Raw genomic sequence first — 17,513 nt, 5'->3', positions numbered from 1 at the left:
AAAATTAAAACAGAACTACTATGTGTCACCAAACGTGAAAATGCAACACACCTCTGTCTCATCCTCGACTTGTGGCACAGACTCATTCTGATTCTCTACTGTTGTTTCTGTATTCAACTGTACATGTAAAAACAAGAGAAATTGCTTGTATTCCAAAATGGTCAATGAAATGAAAATGAAATTGATTCATTAGATTAAAAAGCTCACAACTAAATATTAAAGGATCCATTTGTAATTAGAGTTCACTGCGAGACTGGTGTTTTTCAATTTCTATGTGGACAGCACAAACCGTTAAAATTGATCTGTACCACTTGACTGTTTACGTAGACTGTTTTATAGCATTTGCCAGTAAACGCAGCAAACATCACCATTAGCTACTATTTTATTAAACAAAGGAAGTTCTTTATTTCCATATTGGAAGACAACCACAGAAATAATTCTTACACATGATTAATTTCCATGATAACTTTGTAAAATTAATTAATTTGGTTTAAACATACATCATTATTCAGTTGTTGAGCTGCATTTAATGGGCTGCAAATCTATAACTTATCTATGAGACACAGTCAAGTGGCCAATATGACTTAATTCTTAATTCTATATCAATGGTAGCAAGAAGAAATAAGTTTGACACAAATCCGCAAACAGTTTTTAAAAAATCTTGTAAGACTACTGTTCAGTCTCCTAGATTTATGAATTACCAGGTTTGCTTGCCGAGACTGTTCTGGGCTATTTGCTCCATATGGTGGTGGATCATCCCGTGAGGTAGATGCTGTTGTCTCTGTATGTGCATTTGGAATAAAGTATTGCTGCTCAGGATTGTCCATTCTATAAACAGGAATATGCATGTGATGGGTCAGAGCAATCGGAGGGCGCTGTCCCAGCACTAGGTCCACCAGGTCTGACTTCTCCCTACACATCTCCATCGAAATCTCATGTAGTTGGAGGTAATCACGCAAGTCTTTCACTTTCAGTTTCATTAGCTCTCCTCGCTCAAAGTCAGTGGCACGGAATCTCTGACAAGTGTGGCACATTTTGGGACTGTTCTCAGGTTGGACTGAGCAGGCCGTGCAGAAATCCTTCTTACAGTCCACACATACATGCTGGGGAATAAAACCAAAAATGTTAATGGCACTGTACATCACTCAACTTTATAAGCACAAATAAAGCCAAATTCTTATTTGACAGTGTACTCTTTCTTTCTACTAAACATTTTGTTATAAGAAAGCAATGAACTAGTAATGCAAAGAATTGTTCCATATTTCCAACATAATAGCTGATATCCCAGGAGATTACAGGACTTATTTTTTAAGCATGGTTTTACCATTTCGTTTAAAATATATGGAGTCATTTCTCAGCTGAGGCCTTTTCTAACAAATTAGAGAAACAGACTCATATTATTTACAGATAAATAGCTTTCGAAACTTCCTTTGCAAATTGAAATGCACTTATTGGCTTCTGGCATAAACTTTGAAATATAGGCCACAACCAACCGCATTTTAAGAACTTTTTCCATCCGTGGCAAAACAAAATATTTGTGAAGTGCTACCTATGCCCTCATAAATGCTGTCTTTGATATATTACTGACAGAATATCCACAACATTGGTCAAGCTCAGGGAAACGTTTCTTTGTTTTATAGGGACAAAAGTATTATGGTATGTAGTGCGCAATGTATTATCTTTCTGGCAGAATAAAGCAGTGTACTTTTAAAATCATAGATTCACCAGTTGTCAATAAACAGTGAGTGAACTTATTCAGGTTTTAATTGTCAGCTAGTCTACAGGTCAGATTTCTGACAAGCTTCTATTTAATCCGAATGGCTGCTGTTGACTTTATATATTAAAAAGGAATATCAATTAAGGCTTTGGTACTTTCTGTTCTGATTTGTTTCTCTTCATGTTTTCAACTAACATTTCATTTGAGCTGGTCTGCTGTACTGAAGATCTGAAGTTCAGTGTATGCCGATGGCATGCTGACACATTGGACTTCTGGTTTTGGACGTCAACACAGCACACAAACCTTAAAAAGGTCCACACACCAAACTACTGGTTCCAATCCTCCAATTTTTATTTTAAAAAGTTCCCCTACCTCTTTTTCCTTCTCTCATCTTCAGCCGGTTTGGCACAATGACTAAGACGACATTAAAAGGAGAAAAATGCTTGATTTTCACATCATCCACAAAGTTTGGTGTCCCATTACCAAGTCACCCTTTATTTACATGTGGAAAGTTCTTGACACTGATCCAACTGCCTCAGAGCCAGCACCCTAAATGAACAGGATGTCTGTCAATTCTGTTTATCTGTCAGCCAGGTCTTCCTGCTTGGACCAGATTAACAGCCCAAATCAGGGAACTCATTCTATGAGGACTAATTTACAAAATACCATGCAAGGACTGTAACAAACACTAACTACATTGGACAAACAGGCAGAAAACCTGCCACCAGAATACATGAGCATTAACTAGGCATAAAACGACATGACCTTCTCTCACTAATTTCCTTACAGACAGATAAGGAAGGACACCACTTCGACTTGAACAACACATCCATCCTTGGACAAGCCAAGCAGAGACACGCACGAGAGTTCCTAGAAGCATGGCATTCCAACAGGAACCCCATCAACAAACACACTGACTTGGACCCGATTTACCACCCCCTGAGAAAAAGAACAGGAAATGACATCACCAACCAAAAGAAACCCAAACATATAAACAGAAAGCAGGAATCATCAGCAATGTTTCGTCCGGAGGCTCACTGAAGATGTTACCTAGTAGGGTGACAAAACGTCTAAACACGAACCTTCCAGTTCAGCGAGTAAACCTACTGACAATAAGCTAGAGCATTCCTAATTGCAATTGGATAAACAACACTGTTGTACACATGAACAGGGAAAAAGAATCAAATATCAATATGAAGAGAAATGATGGTCTCCACACCAACCTAAGTACCTTTCTCAGAAGCAACAGGTTTACTTCATCATAAAATAATTTGCAACTAATCTTTTTAAAAGATTCTCCATATAGGCAATGGCTCAGACTTCTTTTGATAATAATCACTAGTTCTTGTGGGTGTTTTCATTATTAAAGAACAAACCAATACTTCCTGATTCGACACGGATTCTCGACTGACTGGTTATAGAGAAACCAAAATTGCCAAACTTTGCTTGCCAAATTCATATGGGCCCAAGTTGTCTGTCAAAGATTTCATATCATAAGTTTCTGTGTAAAAGCCAACAGAAAGTTTGTGAGCAAGTTTAAGAGTAATGAATGGTTAGCACAATTCCTTTGCTGTTAACTTTTTTGGGGAAAAAACACTGTATAGCAATCATTGCTTTCAAATTCTTAGCAATGTATTTTTTCCATATGTACAGATTAAAAACAAGTTTTAAGTTAATGTTCCAAGTCTACTCTGAATTAATTTGGAAAACCAATTTTAACTTTCATAGCCTGCCAAAAGACACACTGTACAGTTGGCAAAATAGCTTTGCAAACAGGAATCCAGGATGGCGAGTGCCCTCCGGGTGCCAGGGTCCAGATATCTTGGAGCGGCTGCAGAATGTTCTCAATGGGGAGGGTGAGCAGCCAGAAGTCATTGTACACATTGGCATAGATGATAGAAGTAGAAATAGGGATGAGGTCCTGCAGAGTGACCATAGAGCTAGGATCAAAGTTAAAAACCAGGACCTCCGTGGTGTTAATCTCCAGATTACTTCCAATACCACATGCTAGTGAGAGTAAGAACAGGAGGATATGGCAGATGAATGTGTGGCTAAAGATTTGGTGAAGGGGGCAGGGATTCAGATTTTTAAATCATTGGGATCTTTTTTGGGCCAGAGGCGACCTGTTCAAGAGGGACGGGTTGCATCTGAACTGGAGGGGGACCAATACCTTGGCGGCAAGGGAGGGTTGAAACGAGATTGGCAAAGAGATTGAGATCCTCAACAGTAGGGAGGCAAGTGCAAGGGTGGAAGGAGATACAGTAATCAGAAATAGAAAAGAGACAAGGTCAGGCTGAAACAGGAAAGGGAACAAGGGATTCCTGTTGAATGAAATTACATTTTTGTTCAATCAAGACATTGACAGGTAAGGCCGATGAACTCAATATGGATAGGTATGTGGCACTGGGATATTATAGCCATTACAGAAACATGGCCAAGGGAGGGACAGGACTGACAGCTTAATGTATCAGGGTATAGGTGGTTTAGACTGGACAGAGGTGCTGGAAAGAAGGGAGGGGGAATTGCATATTTGATTAGAGAGAGTCTCACAGCAGTAACCAGATGAACTAACTGAAGAATCATCCAGTGAAGCTCTGGGGGTGGAGCTAAGAAGGGATAGTGGTGTTATTGGGGTTGTGCTATAGACCCCCAAATAGTCAAGGAGAATTAGAGGAACAAATATGCAGGGAGATTGGGGAGACTTGCAGGAGCAATAAAGTTGTCATAGTAGGGGATTTTAATTTTCCTAACATAGACTGGAACTGCCAGAGCATTAAGGGCTTAGAGGGAGTGTAATTTGTCAAGTGCGTTCAAGAAAGTTTACTCAAGCAGTATATACAGGGTCCTACTTGGTAAGGGGCAAAAGCTTGACCTACTCTTTGAAATAGGGAAGGACAAGTGACTGAGGTGACAGTGGGGGAGCACTTTGGGACCAGTGACGATAGTTCTACTAATTTTAAAATAGTTATGGAGGGGGACAAAACTGGTCCACAGGTTCAAGTACTAAACTAGGGCAAGGCAAATTTTGATTAAATTAGACAAGAGCTTGCAGAAATTGGTTGGAGTAGTTTGTTTGCAGGCAAAAGGACCTCTGGCAAGTTGGAGGCCTTTAAAAGTGAGATAGTTAGAGTTCAAGGTCTATACATTCCTGAGAGGGTGAAAAGCAAGTCTGACAGAAATAGGGAACCCTAAATGACAAGAGATGTTGAGGTTTTGACCAGAGAAAAAAAAAGGTGTGGCTCAGGTACAGGCAGCTGGGATCAAGGGAATCCCTGGAGGTATATGAGGGATACATGAGTTTACTGAAGGAGGAAATCAGGATGGCGAAAAGGAGGCACGAGATAGCCTTGGCTGAGAAGATTAGGATGAATCCAAAGAAGTTCTTTAAGTATATTATAGGAAAATGACTAACTAGAGAGAGAATAGGACCTCTTAAGGACCAAAATGGACGTGTATAGGACTGCAGGAGATGGGTGAGGGCCTCAATAAATATTTCTCCCCATGTGTTTACTGTGGAGACAGACATGAAGATTTGGCAACTTGGGAAAGTTAGTGATCGTATCTTGGGGGTAGTTCATATCACAGTAGAGGTGATGTTGGATGTATTAAAGTGGATAAATATCCTGATCCTGACCAGACCAGATATATCCAAGAGGCTAGGAATTGTGGGGGTCCTGGCTGATATTTCTGCTTCATAGTTAGCCAGAGGTGAGGTCCTGGAAAACTGGAGGGTAGCGAACGTTGTGCCCTTATTCAACAAGGACTGCAAAGAAAAACCCGAGAACTATAGAGCAGTAATTCTAACATTTGTGGCAGCTAAGTTACTTGAGAAGATTCTGAGAGATGACATATACATGCATTTGGAAAGACAGGAAGTCAGATTAGGAAGTCAGCATGGATGTGTGTGTGTGGGAGATCATACCTCACACATTTGTTAGAGTTATTTGAAGAAGTGACCAGGAAGTTTGATGAGGGCAGGGCAGTAGATGTAGTCTATCAGGATTTCCTTTGATAAGGTTCCACATGGTACGCTGCTCTGGAAGGTTAGATCACATGGAATCCAGGGCAAACCGCCAAATTGGATATACAATTGGCTTGATGAAAAGAACCAGAGGGTAATAGTGGAAGGATGCTTGTCAGACTTGAGGTATGTCACTTGTGGAGTGCCTCAGGGGTTGGTGCAGGGCCCATTGCTGCTTGTTATCTGCATGCCCCATTTTGTCAGCACTTGGCCTATATCTATCTAAACCTCTCTTATTCATGTACCGATTCAGCTGTCTTTCAAATGTTGTAATTGTACCCTCTTCAACCACTTCTTCTGGTAGGTATTCCATATATGCACCACCTTCTGTGAAAAGATTATCCCTCCAGGTCCTTTTGAAATCTTTAGCCTCTCACCTTGTATGCCCAATGGTTTTCGACTCCGCTCCCCCCCCCCCCCCCCCACCCTAGGAAAAAGACCTTGGATATTCACCGTAGGCATGCCCCTCATGATTTTATAAGCCTCTGTAAGGTCACCCCTCAGCCTCTATTATTATTATTAGGCAGGTTTTCAGGTGTTTTCTCCATATCCCTTGATTCCCTTACTAATTTTAAAAAAAAGTCTACCTCAACTTTGAACATACTTAATGACCCAGTCTCCACATATCTCTCAATGGTAAAGTATTTCACAGATTCACTAGTCTGAGAAGAAATTCCTCCTCAGCTTGGTCTTAAAGGCCCTTACTCTGAGATGATGTCCTCTTGTTTTAGGCTTTTCCATACAGGGAAACAACCTCTCAGTATCTATACTGTCAAGTCCTCTCAGAATCTTTTATGTTCCATTATGGTCACTCCTCATTGTTTTAAACTCCAATGAACACTGAACAAACCTTCTTAACCTCTTCAACAGAAGTAAATCTTCCCATGCCTGGAACTAACGCTCTCTGGACTGCCTCCAATGCCTTGATATCTTTCCTTAGATAATGGCAACAAACAGTATTATAGCTGCGGTCTGACTAGTGCCTTGTATAGTTTTAGCAAGGCGTCCCTATTTTTATACTTCCCTTTGAAATTTGCCTTCCCTGTTTCCTGCTGAACTTGCATGTTAGGTTATTTATAGTTCATGCATGGAACACCCAGGTCCATTTGTGCTGTAGTTTTCTCCATTTAAATAATATTCAACTCTTCTATTCTTCCTGCCTAAGTGCCAAATATTTTTGCACTTTGAATTCCAATTACCAAGTTTTTTTGCCCGATCACTAAACCTGTCTATATACCTCTACAGTTTTTCTGTCTCATCCTCACCGCCAGTAAGCCTAACATAGTGGGTAAGTTACTTGAGAAGATTCTGACAGATATATATCTGCATTTGGAAAGACAACGTTTGATTAGGAGTAGACAGCATGTCTTTGTGCATGGGAGATGATGCCTTACTAATTTGTTAGAGTTCTTTGAAGTGACCAGGAAGGTTGACAGGCAGGGCAGTAGATGTAGTTTACATGGATTTTAGTGAGGCCTTTGATAAGGTTCCACATGGTTGACTGCTCTGAGAGATTAGCTCACATGGAATCAAGCAGTGTCTGGCAAATTCACAATTGGCTTGGTGGTAGGAAGCAGACGGTAACAGTGGAAGGCTGCTTATCTGACTGGAGGCTTGTTACTAATGGTGTGTCTCAGAGATTGGTGCTGGGCCCATTGCTATTTGTTTTCTATATCAATGATTTGGATGAGAATGTACAAGGCATGATTAATAAGCTTGCCAATAACACTAAAATAGGAGATATTGGGAACGGTGTTATCAGAAATTGCAGCAAGACCTAGATCAGTTGGGGAAGGGAGCTGAGAAATGGCAAATGGAGTTTAGATAAGTGTGAGGTCTTGTATTTTGGAAAGTCAGATCAGTGAATGGTAGGGCCTTAAGGAGTGTCGTGGAACAGAGGGACCTTGGAGTTCAGGTGCACAGTTCTCTGAAAACGGACTCTCATAGACAGAGCAGTGAAGGCAGATTTTGGCACACTGGCCTTATCAGTCAGGGCACTGAGTATAGAAGTTGGGAAGTTATGTTGCAGTTATACAGGACATTGGTAAGGCGACACACTGAGTATTGTGTTCAGTTTTGGTCACCTTGCTACAGGAAGGATATTATTAAATGGGAAAGAGTGCTGAAGAAACTTACAAGGATGATGCCAGGACTTAATGATCTGACTTATAGGGAGAGGTTGGACAAGCAAGGAATCTTTTCTTTACAGCATAGGAGACTGAGGAGGGACCTTATAGAAGTGTATAAGATCATGAGAGGCATGGATAGGGTGAATGCACTTAGTCTTTTCTCCAGGGTTGGGGAATCAAGGACTAGACAGCATCACTAAGGTTAGTGGGGAAACTTTTTTTTAACACAGAGTGGCCAGTGGAAGTGGGTTGGGGCGGGTACATTAATAACATCTAAATGGCATTTGGACAAATACATGGATAGGAAAGGATTAGAAGGATATGGGCCAAGTGCAGGGAAATGGGATTAGCGTGGACGGACATTTTGGTCAGCATGGACCAGTTTGGGCCGAAGAGCCTGTCCTATGCTGTAGGACTCTATGACTCAATGAATATCAATTCCAAACCTTGGCTCCATAGATGGGCTGAAATCTTATGTTTAAGGCAATAACAAAGGCAGTTTACTTTTTTTTCTACAGTAGAGATTTTTTTTTAAATATCAGGTGATCTGTCTGTCTTTAATCAAAGCAAAACACTGCAAATGCTGGAGATCTGAAATGAAAATAGGAAGTGCTAGATAAACTCCCTAGGGGCTGGAAGCATCTAGGGAGAGAGAAAGTGTGTATGTTTAAAAATAAATTCTCTCAAATACCTCAAGACAAAAAAAAATTTGGGGCTTTGCAGGAACAGCCTGGATTAAGAGCAAGTGAAATATAGGTAACTGCTGAACTAAGGAATTATCCATTCATGAAGCTATCCATGTTAATAAAAGTACACAGAATGTACACTTAAAATGCAAGTGCTTCCAGCATTGCTTAATGAGGTTATCATGTACTAGGACAGTCATAAAGACAGCATAACAGATCCCAAAACTAGAAAGTGGTATCTGCTCTGAGAGTTCCCCATCAACTTGGTCTTCAGTGTTTAAAGTCGTCTCTGCATACATATCAGAAGAAATGTGCTAATATAAAGGACCAGTATTTTAATTTCATTCCAAAGCCATTTAACCATTTAGATGCACAAATATTCTGAGTACAAGCTCCTTTAGGACCACTTTCTGACCACACACAAATTCTACTTTGGGACCATTAAACATTTACTACATCCGACTCAAAAGAGGAACACATTCCTGATCCACAACTGCAGTTGAAATACCACATATACTCGAGTAATAGTCGCTCTTATGTAAAAGTTGACCCCCTATTTTTGGCCAAATAACCTGGAATTTTCCATATGTCTTGCGTTAAAGTTGACCCTAGTTCTTTACAGATAACAGATCAATCTTTAGGAGTCAATGCGCTGGCTGTCACATTCCACTCCAGCTTTCCAATCTGTCAGTTGTTCCACTCTGCTCCCGGTCTTCCAGTCCACTGGCTGTTGTAATCTGCTCCAGGATTTCAGAATTACCGTAATTTGTTGAGTTTTTGTTTTTATTCACTTAGAGATCAATTGGGATTCTGCTTATTAGACAGTATGAGTTTTGATGGACATGAATTTCAGCCCATCAAAAGTAGTATCCATGTAATAGTAGACCCCATATATTTAACTTTATAAAGTAGTCAAATAAATTGAACTATTACTCGAGTATATATGGTATTTAAGCATCTGTACAAGCTACCTCAGGGTTAAAGATGAGCTGGTTTTCTGAGAACCATACTGACAGCCCATTTGGCTCATTTTATCTGTGTGATGAAAGAACAGCTATTCAGCCGACTCAAGCTTTCACATTTTGTCCTGTTGACCGTATGTTTTGGGACTTGTTACAAATCAGGTTAGGTTAGGAGGGGTAAATTGGCTCCCTTCCTATGGTCACAACACAAAACTTAAATTATTTTTAGCAAGCAGATAAATGACACTTCAATTTAAATGTAAGATTAGTCAAAACTAAGAAGCCAACCATAAGGACTTAAGTGAAAGAGGAATTTCATTTCTTATTAATACGGAGGAAAAAAAATGATAAAATACAGACACACAAACACAGATGGAATGTCTTGCACAGAAAGGATGATCAAGAATCGGTAACTCAGGTTCTTCGTCTTTGAAAGGTTAGATTTCAACCTGAGACCATAGTTTTTTTAGTTGATGACCTGTATTCTTAGTATAGTGAAATTTATAGTTTTCTTTTGACTCCTCAGTGAATAGATGTTTATTCAACTTGCTTTGTCATAGGTGCTATTTTTCAAGAGGCTGAGAGAAGCAGAGAGGTGGGGAGAAGCGAGAAACAGAGAGTGTGAGTGAGGAAAGCGAAAAGAAAGGAGGAGGGGGATGGAAAGAGAGAGTATGAGAGAGAAAAATAAAGTCTTTCAGTTTCGTTACCGATCAAGTTTTCCTTTTTCATCTTTGACAAAAGTCATTGTTTGAAATCCAGTTCACTTGTGCATTCCCATATCTGGTTTCACTTTTTTTTGGAAGTTAGAAAATCAGGTGACTTTCAGAATGTTCCACGTAAAAGTTCCATAAAGGCATGAATCACACAAGAGATAAAGATGTGAGTTTCAATATCTTTTTTATTACATTGTTATTTTCAGTTCAGACTGATTCTTGTTCATTGACAGCCTCATGAGCTTGGCTCAGGGTCAGGTTACCACGGTCGTAAATCTTAAGTAGTGTGTTTTTTCCCAATCATTTCAGTCAATGAATGACACCAGGTACTAAAATAAGATGCAGGTTGGAAATTGATAGCCTAATCTCGAACTTTTTCGGCATACTCTGGAAAGCCTTCGCATTCTTTCTAAAGTGCATTTGCCAAAATTACAGACAATATTCCAACTGGGGAACATGTGCTTTATAAAGATTTATCATAACTTCCTTGCTTTTGTATTTATGCTTCTATTTAAAGCCTAGGATCCCATATTCTTTATTAATGGCTATCTCAATCTGTTCTGCCACTTTCAACAATTTGCACGCATATCTCTCTAGGCCTTTCTGCTCCTGCACCTGCTTCTGGATTATGCCCTTGAGTTTATATATGCATCCTTGAACTTATCAAAATCTAAGTTTCCTCACTTCTCTGCATTATCATCATCAAACACATCCACTCATTCTGCCAGTCATCTGTGTCTGTTTCAAGTCTAACACCATCTCCTTAGTCTATGTGCATGTCCTGTAACACTCGAAAATTGACATTACACTCCCTGCACAACATTCTGTCTAAGCAAGGTGGCAGTACACATATGCAGCAACTCAATGTCCACAAATGGTGATTGGCAGCGCACGCACGCACGCACACACATACACACAGAGACACGTTACAACACTGATTTCCAGTTTGGAGGTTGCTGCCACACATGCACCCTGGAAGTTATACAGAAGAAAATAAGTTGCCTACATGCACAAGTTTTAATTTTAATAAAGCAGCAATCCTAAAATCAATTATTGGGGAGCTTTGCTATACTTGGCGTTCTGTGAACTGATCTAGACACCACACTTTAAGAAGGATACACTGACATAGGAGGGAGTACAATGCAGGTTTTAGTCCTCTATCTGCTCCACATGCAGCCACAGAAATCCATAAACACGTTTGTTCATTATCACACACAAAAAATCAATTCTTCCTGATCCTCCCTGCTATAGGAGAGATGTTGTTAAACTTGAAAGGGAGCAGGGAAAATTTATAAGGATATTGCCAAAGTTTGAGCTATGGGGAGAGCCTGAATAGACTGGGACTATTTTCTCTGAAGCATTGGGAGGTTGAGGATTGACCTTAGAGGTTTATAAAATCATGAAGGGCATGGATAGGGTGAATAGACAAGGTCTTTTTCCCAGGTTGGGGGGGTGGGGTCCAATTTTTTTGGGTCGAGGTTTTAGGTGAGAGGGGAAAAATATAAAAGGAACCTCAGGGGCAACTTTTTCACACAGGGGGTGGTGCCTGTATGGAATGAGCTGCCAGAGGAGATGGAGGAGGCTGGTACAATTGTAGCATTTAAAAGGCATGGGTAATATGAATAGGAAGGGTTAGAGGGATATAGGCCAAATGCTGGCAAATGGGACAAGATTAATTTAGGATATCTGGTCGACACGGACGGGTTGAGCCGAAGAGTCTGTTTCCATACTCAATGATGACCAAAAGCAGTTGAATTATAGCATGATTGCACATGGACCCTCTCTCTTTATTATACCAACTACTACTTTGATGTACTTTTCTCGATTTTTGTTTAACGTCTTCAGTACACAAATATTCTGGAAGGCCATATATTAAGTTTAGAATCTTAAAGAAGTATGGGAAAAATTACTAGTAACCATGACTGTGGACAAGATTCATTCTTTGAACCTAGATTCTCCATTCAAAGGAAATGCTTCGAGAATTATTAGTTTCACATCGTTCTTTCAACCTCCCATCTCAATTCTACTGGAAGCTGTACAAAAACATTTTTTGCCACCATTTCTGGAGTTGATTTAACATTTGTTATGAGCACAAGATGCAATGCTGATTACAGAATGATACAGTGAAGCTAGAATGATCCTCATTGACAACAGGACATACTACTTAGCCATTTGTCAAACATTAGCTGCATCATATAAGAGAAACCTACACGCCGCTTTCCTTATTAAAGAGAGATTCTAAGTAACCATGCTATTAGACATGTTGCACATTTGAGAACAAAAGAATGAGGCTCCACCCAAACCTATGGAATTAGGAATACGTATGAAGAGAATTGAAATAAAAGATTCACACTTGGAAAGCACAAGTTCCCTAAAGCAATTTACAGCTAATGAAATACTTTCAATGTGCAGTATAAGAAACATGGCAACTAATTCACACACACACAAACAGAAATATGACCAAACTGTTTGCCTGAAATTGAGGCCACAACTTTAAAGGCAAGGGGGGAGAATTTCACACACAGTAACTGTAGTGCTTGTATCTTTATTGTTCTTTGCTGCAGGCGGCTGCATGACACAACAATAGCGCAAAGAATCACAGAACCAATGAGTCAAATTCTAGAATTAGCCCTAAATCTCCCTTTCTGCTCATATATATGACTGACCATTTATTCATAAATGGTTGTTTTCCTGCAGGTGAGAAGAGGGGCCCTGATTATTTCTGATGGTCATCTCCTATATAGATTATTTCAGTGTCTGGTTGCACAAACCCAGCTCCATTTTAAAGCAGCTAGTTTCAGTTAGGTTTTTTTCTAAAAAAAACAGAAAGAGTTGTGTTCTCGAGATGGCGAAAGTTCCCTTCTCATGACTAGACTGCCATGTCCAGTCCTTGGATCCACAGCAGCATACATTCTGACTGCACCAACACAGGAAATTTGGCACATAACATTTGAGTTTCACATCTTTGTTCAGGAAGCAAAGAATGAATGCCTGGATGTGACATTACCATGTAACAGGTTGCACAGTTTTGCAGGTGGTTTCAACTCAGTGCTGGCAAAGAGGGAGTTTCAGCTTATGGGTGCATTTTGATAACATTTTTGTCAATTTAAGGAGCATAAGAATTAGAAGCCAGAGTAGCCCACATGCCTGCTTCATTAATCAAGAAAAAAACATGCCCACTTTCATACCTCCTCCCCAAATCTTGCAATTCCCTGACAGACCAAAGATCTGTTTAACACCCTGGAATCATGGCTCCTCTAAATAATCTTCCCACCCTATCATTTAGTTCCTCAAATACATCTTCCCTCCAGGCTCACTTGGTCAGCTGTGTTTGCTTTTGAAAAGGATCCTTCAGGACACCTGTTGTGTCTCCTTATGAACAACAACTCTGAATTCCCCATTCTTCTTTAATTGATCTTTCATTCTCCTAGCATCTCAGTAGCTTCATCAACATTGGCCTCCTAGGACTTTGCTGACGAGTAAGCAATAACAGCACTGCACTTCCCTCTGGAATGCTAATAAATTCATAAACAAGCTTTTGTCTCACTAAGTAACATTGATCATGACTTTCCTTATAGTCAGCAACAACATCCCCCTCACAATCATTTCTACCTAGCCAAATGTCCCATCACCTACTTTCCAAACCAACTTGATGATTCTGTAATCATTATTATGGAGCTCCCAACCTTCGCGCACACCACTTGGTTTTCTCTGGTTTTCCTTTAATCACTCATCTTCCACCAACCCAGAGTTTCTCAGAGATTCTTTCCCCACAATGAGCAATTTCTCATCTTCAATATTTAAATCCCTATCGTAGCCCAACATGCTCTCCCTTCTATGCGTGAACAGTTCTGAAACTTCTCCTTTCATATTCACAGGTACCTCACCAGTCCCATAAATTTCAGCACTGACTTCTGATTACTTCCTCAGATCTCTCATGACCCGCAATATTAATCTCCTTTCAACCTCATTTCTTTCTGTACTCCAAAAAAACAAAACTACCATTATATTAATAAATGACAGATAATGAATCTTCCATCACCATAACTGCTAGAAAAACATGTTGGAAATCACAGCAGGTCAGATAACATCCATGGAGAGAGAGCATGCTCATGTTTCGAGTCTAGATAACTCTTCATCAATTTTCGTTTTTACTACAAAGTTTCCGCAACTGTAGTAATTTGCTCCTACCATAACGGCCAGGCAGCACAGGCCAGATCCCTTTAATACATACACCACTTGGATTCCATCCCTCACACATTTTTACATTTATTAGCACATCATTTAGATTCTTAAAGTAGTTGATGAGGTATTAATCCCAGGAGCTTTAATCTTCTGAAAAGCCACAGATGCAGTTTATTTTTCATTTTACTGCTAGAAGTCCCTTTGAGCAAATTTGCATACAGCAAGTTTCATTAAACAGCAGTGTAATAATGACCAGATGATCTGCTTTAATGATATTGGCTGAGAGATAAATATTGGTCGGGTCACCAGTGAGAATTCCCCTGGTCATGTTCAAATAATGCAGTTGGATATTTTACGGCGACATGAGGAGTCAGACAAGGTCCACGTTTAATATTTCATTTAGAAGATGGAGCCTCTGACAATGCAGCATACCCTTAATGCTGCACTGAACTTTAAGCTTAAATTGTGACCATAGCAGTAACCAAATACGTCGTCTTTCAGAGCGGAGGTTCTATAGAGTATGATGCAGCAAGGTTAAAAGAGAATGGTTATAAAACTGAACTTAAATTGCAGACTGGAATAACAGGTTTGAGCACAAGACAAAAGGAAAGAGTGATGGGTGTGCACAACAGAAGTTTCAGTACCAATCAAACTTCTGTGGAAGGACGATTGTTATGAAGGTGTAAGGGGTACTGTACCTTTAAGAGTTGAAAAGCTAGCGAGGACTTACAGAGGCACAAGAGACTCAGGAAAAGGCAACAATGTTACGCTTGGTCACAACAGCTAGCGCTGGCTGGGTTGCTATGAGACAAAAAATAAATTCAAATGTGGCCAGTTTAAATTATGCCTCAGGAGACCAAACCCCAATCATGTTTAAATTTAGTATTTCGACAATATTAAAACCAATAAAATGATCTGATGTTTTGGGGTATAAGTATCAGACAGTTTGAACAGTTAGTCAGAGCAGCGAAGCACGACCAACTAGAGACAGACTGCTTGTAGAAACATCTGGTCCCTTAAAAGGTAGCTTTATCTATCAATGACCTGTGAAACAGAAACCCTAAGAAAAAGAAAGGAAGACAGAAGAAAGTCTACAGAAGACACTCGGCAGAGCTGACTGGTTTTGAAACGTGATTGTATTTTCTGTAAGTCGTAATCAGGATGGTTTTTTTAATTTGGACCAGAATTGTAGAGGAGAAGGTAAAAGATAGGTTGAGAGAAAGGAATTGTAAACTGTTGTTGGTTAATTATTCTCAGTCAGATTTAAAGAATAAAGTTCTTAACTTTGTTTGTACTTTAAATAGTGACTTTGGGATAGTTCTTTGCCTCTCAAATTTTCACAGATTACAGCACAGGGTGAATTTTTTTCTGTGTTGCTGTTTTAAATTAGAAGAGGGGTTTACCCAGTGTTGTAACACAATAGTTTCAGCATGGAATCTTAAATAACTTCTGCAGTTTGATTCAGACACCAGAAACAGAAAGTGATAGAACATAGTGGTTTTTGCTCATGGTTTAGGAAAATGAAAAGCTTCCATTTCCTTCAAAATAAATCTGCTTGAATTCCTGTAAACTGCAAAATTAGTTTTACTTCTACTCGATCTAGAATTTGAGAGCTTTCCAAAATAAAAATGTAAAAGTTTACGTAATGTACTGCATATTGAGTGAATTACTTTATGTGTAAAATGCAGAGAACTTTAAAACCAAGATTACAGTAGTCAGGGTATGTCCTTTTGAAGCATGCATGCTGAAAAGCTGTGTAACATAAAGTCAAAGAGACGATATTATGTCATTTAGCTCCTTTAATAAAAATTAAACATAGTTAAAGGGAGAGGTTTAAGTCAGAATCCTAATAGTGTGATGATTTCAGAGATCCAACCCCACATCGATAGGGAAAACACAATAGATGTTTTGAGAAGATTTGTAGCTCATGTTGAGGTTCTGGATGTAGGTTTGCTCGCTGAGCAGGAAGGATCGTTTTCAGACATTTTGTCACCATACTAGGTAACATCTTCAGTAAGCCTCCGAATGAAGCACTAGTGGTGTAGCCCACTTTCTGTTTTGCTGTTTGAGTTTCCTCAACTCAAACATATAAATAGAAAGTGGGCTACACCAGAAGTGCTTCATTCTGAGGCTCACTGAAGATGCTACCTAGTATGGTGACAAAATGTCTGAAAATGATACTTCCAGCTCAGCGAGCAAACCTACATCCAGAATATATGTCACTATTGTGATTTACAAATAGATAGTTTGTTGCTCAATTAGTGTGGTAAACTTTGGAAGCTAGTGTATTAAGGCAGATACTGATCTGATTGAAAGAACTGACAAAATACAAAAGCTATGACGCATTCAATGTATCTTACAACATTGAAAAGTCAGTTGTGTTCACATATACATGCATTGATCATAACAGAGAAACTGAACATAGGACCATAAGAAGGTTATTTGTCCCTTCGAACCCACTCTGCCATTCAATATGATCATAGCTAATCGTCCAACTCAATCCCCTGTTCCCAGTTCGTCCCCAATCTCTTTGGTCCATTTCCAAATAAGGAGACCAAACTGTACACAATACACAAGGTGTGGTCTCTCCAAGGCCCTGTACAGTTGCAGCAAGACATACCTGCTCCTGTGTTTAAATCCTCTCAATTTGAAGGCCAACATACCATTTGCCTTCATCGCCAGCTGCACCTGCACGCTCACTTTCAACAAGGACATGCAGGTCTCATTGCACTCCCCCTTTTCCAATTCAATCGTCATTCAGATAATAATGTCTTCCTGGTTTTGCTACTAAAATGGTTAATTTTACATTCATCCACATTATACTTCATATGCCACGTATAGATAAGAATCTGCATGTTGAAACGGGTAGGTATACTAGAATGTAGGAGTGAGGAAAGAGTGAACAGTCAACAGTATTTGGAGGAAATTTGCAAGACAGTTCATAACAGAGATTGTTTCCAGAAAATGAGAGCACTTTCTATACAAGTATATGCAGATGAAAACCAAAGTGAAGGAAACAGTTCCTAGATGAATTAATTGCCATGTCCAATGGGAAACAAACTCTTGACCTTAAGAAATTAAAGAGATATGAAGTTAACTA

At 39.5% G+C, this 17,513-nt stretch overlaps 1 protein-coding gene across 2 annotated transcripts in view; it reads right to left on the bottom strand.

Annotated features, from left to right (window-relative positions):
• Positions 1 to 17,513, bottom strand: part of LOC140491323 (E3 ubiquitin-protein ligase rififylin-like) — a 101,645-nt gene that overhangs the window by 15,351 nt on the left and 68,781 nt on the right. For both annotated transcript variants that reach the window (XM_072589337.1, XM_072589336.1), the window contains 2 exons: positions 702 to 1,103; positions 52 to 117 (listed from right to left, as the gene is read on the bottom strand). In XM_072589337.1, coding sequence (XP_072445438.1) covers positions 52 to 117; positions 702 to 1,103 — 468 coding nt within the window. The remainder of the gene's footprint in view (positions 1 to 51; positions 118 to 701; positions 1,104 to 17,513) is intronic.

Source organism: Chiloscyllium punctatum, chromosome 19, assembly GCF_047496795.1.
Source record: "Chiloscyllium punctatum isolate Juve2018m chromosome 19, sChiPun1.3, whole genome shotgun sequence".
NCBI lineage: Eukaryota > Metazoa > Chordata > Chondrichthyes > Orectolobiformes > Hemiscylliidae > Chiloscyllium > Chiloscyllium punctatum.
The sequence above is the reverse complement of the archived record's forward strand: the minus strand, read 5'-3'. Positions and strand labels throughout refer to the sequence as shown.